The sequence below is a fragment of the Cotesia glomerata genome, linkage group LG1, assembly GCF_020080835.1.
Source record: "Cotesia glomerata isolate CgM1 linkage group LG1, MPM_Cglom_v2.3, whole genome shotgun sequence".
NCBI classification, from domain to species: Eukaryota; Metazoa; Arthropoda; class Insecta; order Hymenoptera; family Braconidae; genus Cotesia; species Cotesia glomerata.
Genome location: NC_058158.1, coordinates 7,385,899 through 7,393,916, shown reverse-complemented (window position 1 = coordinate 7,393,916; position 8,018 = coordinate 7,385,899). Strand labels below are relative to the sequence as shown.

The window sequence follows — 8,018 nt, the reverse complement described above, 5'->3', positions numbered from 1 at the left end:
TTTAGATGCAGTATATCAAGCTAACTAAGCTTGATAATTTCTTTATTAGAGATTCAAAAACAAAATAATTTACATAACATTAAAAATATTATCGTTATATCTTCATGGATTTGCTAATTTATAAGCACTAGGATTTTCAGCATAATGACCTATGCGACCATTGATAGGTTGTAGAGGTCGATTGTTGTGGTCGTCATCATTCAGAAGTTTCAACTGTTGGAATGCTCTTACCTGCAAGAATAGAATCAAGTAAATGTTATAATTGTAACGGATGTTAATAAATTGAAGATAATTAAATGGTGAAATTTACTTGTTCTTTTGAGACTTCAATTATTCTTTCAGATATAATCCAATTGATTGGCTCAGTACATGGTGGATGTGGCAAAGATCCAGGGTAAACTATATAAGTGGAAGGTCTATTCTTATCAAAATAGTCACCCAATGCGAATGGTTCGATATCTGTGGAAGTTCCCGGTTCAAAAACTTCGGGCATTTTCTCAATGATTTTTGTTAAGAAATCAAATTCTTTTCCTAATTTCTATAGATTAAAAGTTTGTTAAATGGTTAAAAGACTTGAACTGTGACATACAAATTGAGAATACACTTTGAAAATTTCTGAAAGATACATTACATAGAATAAAGAATATATCGCTAGTCCATTTTTAGAGCCTTCAGCTTCTTCATAACTACCAAATTCTTTATTATAGTAAACTGCTTGCATCTCCATTGCATAACTATGTTAGATTATTAGTCAAAAATAATTGTTATATTCTGATATTGATTAATTGTGTTGTTAATTTTTTCAATAATACCTCTTGCCACCAAGCTGATGTCCGCTTCCATTCTTAATGTCAGATCCCCAACGGAATTGGTAAGAATGTGTTATATATTCATCTTCAAGAGGTCCGCCATGAACGTAGGGTACCTTTTCCGGGTCGTTTGGCCATTGGAACAATAGTTTTACTTGATAACATTTCAAATTATTGTAAGAATCAAAAATACGAATGGAAAAAAAAATAAAAAAGAAATTAAAATTTTACATGTGTGGCCATCGTTCTCCAATGTCATTCTCTCAGCTACGGTATCATAAATATTTTCAAATATTAATGGCTTACGATCAGAATCGAAATCAGATTCATCAATAAGATCAAAGGAAACATCAATAGGCGATTGCAGTGAACCACCGCATTGTGGATATTCATTCGCCCATTCGTCAGCATTTTTGTAACTATAATCTGGAGAAAAATTTCGCATATATATTTAATTATTATCAGCTAAACAATACAATTTATTCTTACCAGCTGATATCAGTGAGACACATGATGATATAAAGATGACGTTAAACATGAAAATCATTTTTTATTTTAATATTGATATTTAAAAATTTAAAGACTTAAGTGTTCAGTCGCTAAATTGTTAATGTTAAGACTAATCGTTACTTTGTGAAGCACTTCTTGTAGAACGTATGTAAAATTAAAATTCAAACAGCAATGATAACTTATCATTATAATTGTTCATAGTAATTAAAAATGTAACCTTCAGTAAAATTCCATTATAATTATCAAGTCGATAATTTTTTCATTACTCGAGTTGATAATAATAATAATAATAATAATTTAAAAAAAAAAACATTATTTTATACTATTCAAAAATTATAATCGTTAAATTTACCTGTTCCACGGTAGCAGGAATTACTTGATCAGAGTGAGAGTTCCTTGGTAAACGATGAAATTCGAGGCATGATATTGATGAAAAACTTCTGCTATTGATAAAGGTTCAATTTCGGTAGCGGTTTGTGGCTCTATAACTTCCGGAAATTTATCAACGATCTTCGTTAAAAATTCAAATTCTTCGGATTAAATATAAAAATCATCTCCGGTGAAATATTTAATTTTTTATTATTATTCCTGACTGTTACTTATTAAAAATAAATTGCAGAACATATGTAAAATTGAAGTCTCTAGCAGTTATGATAACTTATCTTTATAATTATACACGACCTCCAGTTAAACTTCAATACAAATGTATTGTCAACTTTCTACATGAATTTACGTAAACAGAAACTATCCGGTTTAAAAAAAATTTTTCGCAATTCAAAATATGTATTCATTTATTTCTGAAATATTTTCGTCTTACAACTAATGACCAAAACATAATTCCATAATATTTGAAGGAATACTGTTAATACAATTAAGTCACTTGGACTAATATCTGATAAATATTAATTATTTTTATGGAACTTTATTGGCTCATTTCATATCCTTGACAACCAATTCAAATTTCCGATCATTTATTTCTTGTAAAAGTCTATTATTGTGATCATCATGATGGAAGAGATTTAATTTTTGAAACGCGAGCAGCTGTGAAAATAAAAATATTAAATTATGTTACATAATTATCATGAATTCCAAAAATTTAGTACAATGAAACTTACTTGTCCCAAAGTAGCTAGAATAATTCTATCAGATACAACCCAAACAACTGACTCATAGCATGGCGGATGTGTCAAAGATCCTTGGTAAATGAAAAAATTTGCGGTATCATCCTCATCAAAAACATCTCCCATCGCGAAGGGTTTTATTTCGGTAGCGGTTCCTGGCTCAGTGACTTCCGGAAATTTATCGATGATCTTTGTTAAGAATTCAAATTCTTCGGATCCTACTTCCTGTTGAATTAAAAATGGGTCAAGATATTAAACAAGATTACTATAATATGTATATAGATGCGGGAAAAGTTCTTACATAAAATAAAGAGTAAATCAATATTCCTTTTTCGGTATTTTCTGCATCTTCATAACTATCGTATTCATCGTTATAGTGAACGGATTGCATTTCTATTGGATAACTGTGAACAGTGACATGATTAAGAAAATAACCATAATAATAAAAAATGAAACAAAAAATATTTTTACCTTTTACCGGAAATTCGATGTTCACTTCCAGAATTAACGTCAGAGCTCCAACGAAATTGAAATGAATGTATCGTGTATTTATGTTCGAGTGATGAACCACTTACGTAAGGTATCTTTTCTTCACCATCAGCCCATTCGAATATTAGTTTCACTTTATAATATTTTAAATCACAACAATAATTAATAAAATAATAATGATAGTATTTCAATCATAAATATAAGTAAATTTGTAACTTGTCTTACATGTGTGGCCGTCGTTCTGCAAAATCAATCTCTCAGGTACAGTAGAAAAAATATGTTCAAATTTTATTGCACTAGGTTCACCACTGGAGTCCTCCATCTCAACTCGGTCAACATCAAGAGGCGATTGCCGTGAACCTCCACATTGTGGATTTTCATTCTTCCATTCATCAGCATTTTTGTAACTATAATCTGGACCAAAATTTCAATTGATTTAATGAATTAGTTTTCAATCATATGTTAGTATTTACATAGATTTAATATTCTATAAAAAAAATTTTTTACCTGCTGATATCAGTAACAGATATGACAATATCAAAAATGTGTTGAATAGAAAAATCATGTCTTTCTTCATTAATTTTTTTTAAACAAAGAAATTCTAAACTCAACCGATTAGTCTAAAAACTTGTCATTAGTAATGCTAAATTTTACCTGTGAAACACTGTTTGTCGAGTGAATATTAATGTAATAGTTCAATAATCTTATCTTTACAATTATATGCAAAAATTAAAGACAACCTTCAAGTAAACTTAACAACAAATAGCAAGTTGGCTTTTTTTTTTAAGATTAAAAAATATTTATTTTTGTAATATTTCCGTTACATACTTAAATTATTAACCAACTCTCATCGAATATTTTTCTTTGAGATCCTTTAATAATGTTAAAAAGAACATTATCATCACTTTATATATATTTGTGTCAAGCTTAATAGTGTTTTTAATATTCTGATTTCAATAAAATTAATACGAATAACTTCAAACTCCTATGAAAAAAAAATCTAAAAAATATATATTTCGAAATATATAAAAAATATATTTTAAATGTATTAAAAATCTATAAAAAATATGTATAGTAAATATATTTTTAATAACTAACTTTTGGCCGATTTTCATATATATTTTATATATTTTAAATATATTTTAGATACATTTTAAAATACATCAAAAATACATAGCTAAAAATATAAAAAAAATATATCTAAAATATATTTGAAATATATAAAATATATTTGAAAATCGGCCAAAAGTTAGTTATTAAAAATATATTTACTATATATAATTTATAAATATTTATAAATTTTTTTATAGATTTTTAATATATTTAAAATATATTTTTTATATATTTCGAAATATATTTTTCTTATATTTTTTTTTCATGGGGGAATAGCGTTTATAATATTGATAATGTTTATAAATATGTAAAAAAAATTAATTTTATTATTTTTAAGTACGGGAATTGTAAATTTTATTATGCTGCTGTTAGATACTTTATTTCGGGTCATTTATTTACTAAGAAATAATATTCATTCCTATCATGTTAAAAAAAAAAAAACTCTCCAATAATTGATAGATGGTCATTTTTGCTGTTTAATATTTTCCGTGTACTATTTATTGTTCCATTAATCGGAACCTTGAACAGTGAGTCGAGTTCTGCGATTATTACGTTGTTGAAGCGGTCGATTATTGTGATCGTCGTCATTCAAAAGTTTTAATGTATGGAACAGGTGTAGCTATGAAAGTATAAAAATATGAAATATTAATGATGGACGATAAATTAAAGGTATTAATCGAACAAAAATAAATTGTTAAGTCTACTTGTTCCTCAGTAGCGGGAAATATTTTGTCAGATATCATCCATATGACAGATTCGGTACATGGCGGATGTGTCAATGATCCGTGGTAAATTAAAAAATTCTTAGCATCAGATGATTGATAAAGAATTCTTACTGAAAATGGTTCAATTTCAGTCTCGGTTCCTGGCTCTATAACTTCAGGAATTTTTTCGGTGATTTTTGTCAGGAATTCGTGTTCCTCCGAACCTATTTTCTGATAATTATAAAAAATGTTATCCGCATTCAAATTCGTTTTTATAAGTCAGCCTTTTTAAAATTGAAAAAATATTAATGATTGATAATTTACAAAAAATGAAGAATGGATCATTATTCCTCTTTCATATTCCAGGGCGTCCTCAATGCTATCAAATTCAAAGTCGATATGAACGAGTTGGACTTCCATTGGAAAACTAGTACAGTCAATAATTATATTATAATGTTAATTTAATTACTGATTTTATAAATAATACCTCTTGTCTCTAAGATGATGTTCGCTTCCAGATTTGAGATTGGAACCCCAACGAAATTGTATGGAATGCAAAATAAAATAACTATCGAGTGCATTACCATGAACTTTAGGTATCTTCTCTTCACCACCAGCCCATTCGTAAATTACTTTCACTTAAAAATGTTTGAAATAATTATACAACATTATCTTGAAAAAAAAAAGAAAAAAAAGAAAAAAAAATTAGCTCGATTAACTCTAGACGGGTCACCGCTTTTTTAGTTTCTCGCTCGCACTATAGCGAGTCTCTATAGGTTGAGTAGTTGTTAGGTGGCGACACGCTCATCGGGTGACCAGTCTAGGGATGAAAACAATAAAACTCTTCAAAATTATTTTTTTGGTTTAAGAATTTCTCTTTTGATTCAAGTTGATGTTTTTTTTCACTGTATATAACGTATTAGAAGTTGTAAATAAATAAAAAATTCTAACGTGTATGGCCATCGTTTTTCAAAATCATTCTTTCAGGTAAAGTGTCATAATTTTCGAAATATATTTCGTTGATTGAATTACTAAGTTTGTCCTCAATATCATAATTTTCCCCAACATCAAGAGGTGATTGCTCCGAACCACCACATTCGGGAAATTCATTTTTCCAGTCATCGGCATTCCTATAACTATAATCTGTAAATTTTTTGTTAAATAAAAAATTATATCAAACAATAATTAAAAATTCAATAGCTTTGCTGTTGGATCCACTGTTTGTATTAAATTAATAAATAAATAAAAACAGTATACTCAATTCTTACCAGCAGATATTAATAACACAGATCGTGATATCAAGACAAAATTAAATATAGAAAAAATCATTTTTCTCGTTAATTTATTACGTTTGAAAAATTTAACAGTCCTTTTATTTTTAAAGAATGTTTATTGTCATTGCAAACATTTCTTTATAAATACACAAATCTTATGCAACAAGCAACTTATCGATACAATTATATTTATCGATCATGAATAACCTTCATTGTAATAACATTTAATTTCCAATATCACTACGAATTATCTAAACTAATTTTAAGTAAAACGTAGTTTGTTATCACATCAATATTTTTACCAAGGATGGAGTTGTTACTGAAACTTTAAAAAAATAAAAAATTCATTTGAATAACTCTTGAATTTCTTTATCCTGAAAAACTTGCAATCTAAAAAAACAATTATTTTATTGAAGAAATTCGAGGCATGATATTCTTCAAAAACTTCTCCCATCACGAAAGGTTTAATTTCGGTAGCGGTTCCAGGCTCTTTAAATTCCGGAAATTTATCGATGATCGTTAAAAATTCAAATTCTTCAGATTAAATATAAAAACCGTCTTCGGTTGAATATCTAATTTTTTATTATTATTGCTGACAGTCACATTAAAAATATATTGCAGAACATGTGTAAAATTGGAAAACTGTAGCAGTAATGATAACTTATCTTAATAATTGTAACAACAAATAGCAAGTTGGCTTTTTTCTTGATGATTGAAGAATATTTATTTTTGTAATATTTCCGTTATATATTAAAATTATTAACTAACTATTATCGAATATTTTTCTTTGTGATTCTTTAATGATGTTGAAAAAAACATTATCATCACTTAATATATTTATGTCAAGCTTAATAGAGTTTGTAAGATTCTGATTTCAATCAAATTAATACGAATAACTTAAAATAGCGTTTGCAATATTGATAATGTTTATAAATATGTAAAAAGAATTAAATTTATCATTTTTAGGTAATGTCAAGAATTGTAAATTTTATTATGCTGCTGTTAGATACTTTATTTCAGGTTATTTATTTACTAAGCTAATTAATATTCATTTCTATCGAAATAAATAAAAAAAACTTTCCAATAATTAGACGATCATTTTTACTGTTTAATATTTTCCGTGTACTATCCCTGGTTAAGAATATTGATTGAAAAGAATTGAGCAGCAGTCACTCCATGCAAACTGTATATCTATATATATAAGCAAAAGAATTGAAATTATTGAAAAAAATTCTAATTTTATTTAAATTACTTTCATCCATGATATAAATAATAAATTAAAGTTATCAGGAACGTGGACCAAGGTCCTTGGTCCACGTTCCTGATAACTTTAATTTATTCTAATTTTATGTTTTTTAATTATTTTCAATCAGTATATTTGAACAGGGCTTCATTGTTTCGATTATCAACACCTATAAAAGTGAGTCGATTTTCGCGATTATTATGTTCTTGAAGTGGTCGATTATTGTGATCGTCGCCATTCAAAAGTTTTAATGTATGAAACCGTTGTAGCTGTAGAAATATAAAAATATAAAACATTAATGATGGAAGATAAGTTAAAGGTATTAATCGAATGAAAATAAATTGTTAAGTCTACTTGTTCTTCAGTAGCGGTAAATATTTTGCCGGATATCATCCAAATGACTGATTCGGTACATGGTGGATGTGTCAACGATCCGTGGTAAATTATAAGATTCTTCAAATCACTTGATTGGTAAAAAGTTTCCACTGAAAATGGTTCAATTTCAGTCTCGGTTCCTGGCTGTATAACTTCAGGAATTTTTTCGGTGATTTTTGTCAAGAATTGTTAATTTTTTTTTGAAAAAATATTAATGAGTGATAATTTACAAAAAATGAAAAATGAATCAATATTCCTCTTTCGTATTCCAGGGCTTCCTCAAAGCTATCAAATTCATAGTCGCGATGAACAAGTTGGACTTCCATTGGAAGACTAGTACAGTTAATAATTATATTATAATGTTAATTTAATCTTCGATT

At 27.5% G+C, this 8,018-nt stretch overlaps 3 protein-coding genes across 4 annotated transcripts; all 3 read right to left on the bottom strand.

Annotated features, from left to right (window-relative positions):
* Positions 1-1,465, bottom strand: LOC123267309 (carbonic anhydrase 1-like). The gene is made up of 6 exons (XM_044731878.1): positions 1,299-1,465; positions 1,041-1,235; positions 813-963; positions 632-734; positions 311-538; positions 1-231 (listed from the first exon to the last, which is right to left on the bottom strand). The coding sequence occupies exons 1-6, from the start codon at positions 1,354-1,356 to the stop codon at positions 103-105; spliced, it is 864 nt and encodes a 287-aa protein (XP_044587813.1). The 5' UTR covers positions 1,357-1,465; the 3' UTR covers positions 1-102.
* A 627-nt stretch (positions 1,466-2,092) lies between these two features.
* LOC123267320 (carbonic anhydrase 2-like) lies at positions 2,093-3,695 on the bottom strand. Its single transcript, XM_044731888.1, has 6 exons — positions 3,437-3,695; positions 3,155-3,343; positions 2,912-3,062; positions 2,742-2,844; positions 2,435-2,665; positions 2,093-2,360 (listed from the first exon to the last, which is right to left on the bottom strand). Exons 1-6 carry the CDS (start codon positions 3,504-3,506, stop codon positions 2,250-2,252), a joined length of 855 nt encoding a protein of 284 aa, XP_044587823.1. The 5' UTR covers positions 3,507-3,695; the 3' UTR covers positions 2,093-2,249.
* A 675-nt stretch (positions 3,696-4,370) lies between these two features.
* LOC123267327 (carbonic anhydrase-related protein-like) lies at positions 4,371-6,309 on the bottom strand. 2 transcript variants are annotated; one of them, XM_044731901.1, is made up of 6 exons: positions 6,012-6,309; positions 5,698-5,889; positions 5,234-5,384; positions 5,071-5,173; positions 4,747-4,977; positions 4,371-4,661 (listed from the first exon to the last, which is right to left on the bottom strand). In XM_044731901.1, exons 1-6 carry the CDS (start codon positions 6,073-6,075, stop codon positions 4,551-4,553), a joined length of 852 nt encoding a protein of 283 aa, XP_044587836.1. In that variant the 5' UTR covers positions 6,076-6,309; the 3' UTR covers positions 4,371-4,550. The 2 variants fall into 2 exon arrangements, with proteins under 2 accessions (XP_044587836.1, XP_044587844.1); XM_044731909.1 differs by having other exon boundaries at positions 6,015-6,308.
* Positions 6,310-8,018: the final 1,709 nt, after the last annotated feature.

What these genes read in the sequence shown, in the direction of transcription:
- LOC123267327 (XM_044731901.1), bottom strand. Translation starts at nt 6,075, where the DNA reads ATGATTTTTTCTATATTTAATTTTGTCTTGATATCACGATCTGTGTTA. An exon ending in GAAAAACGATGGCCATACAC is followed by an intron (nt 5,385 to 5,697) that starts GTTAGAATTTTT and finishes AACATTTTTAAG; the next exon opens with TGAAAGTAATTTACGAATGG. An exon ending in TTCCCGCTACTGAGGAACAA is followed by an intron (nt 4,662 to 4,746) that starts GTAGACTTAACA and finishes ATACTTTCATAG; the next exon opens with CTACACCTGTTCCATACATT.
- LOC123267320 (XM_044731888.1), bottom strand. Translation starts at nt 3,506, where the DNA reads ATGAAGAAAGACATGATTTTTCTATTCAACACATTTTTGATATTGTCA. An exon ending in TCTGTTACTGATATCAGCAG is followed by an intron (nt 3,344 to 3,436) that starts GTAAAAAATTTT and finishes ATTTTGGTCCAG; the next exon opens with ATTATAGTTACAAAAATGCT. An exon ending in TGATTTACTCTTTATTTTAT is followed by an intron (nt 2,666 to 2,741) that starts GTAAGAACTTTT and finishes TTAATTCAACAG; the next exon opens with GAAGTAGGATCCGAAGAATT.
- LOC123267309 (XM_044731878.1), bottom strand. Translation starts at nt 1,356, where the DNA reads ATGATTTTCATGTTTAACGTCATCTTTATATCATCATGTGTCTCACTG. An exon ending in TGTCTCACTGATATCAGCTG is followed by an intron (nt 1,236 to 1,298) that starts GTAAGAATAAAT and finishes ATTTTTCTCCAG; the next exon opens with ATTATAGTTACAAAAATGCT. An exon ending in GGAGAACGATGGCCACACAT is followed by an intron (nt 964 to 1,040) that starts GTAAAATTTTAA and finishes AATGTTATCAAG; the next exon opens with TAAAACTATTGTTCCAATGG.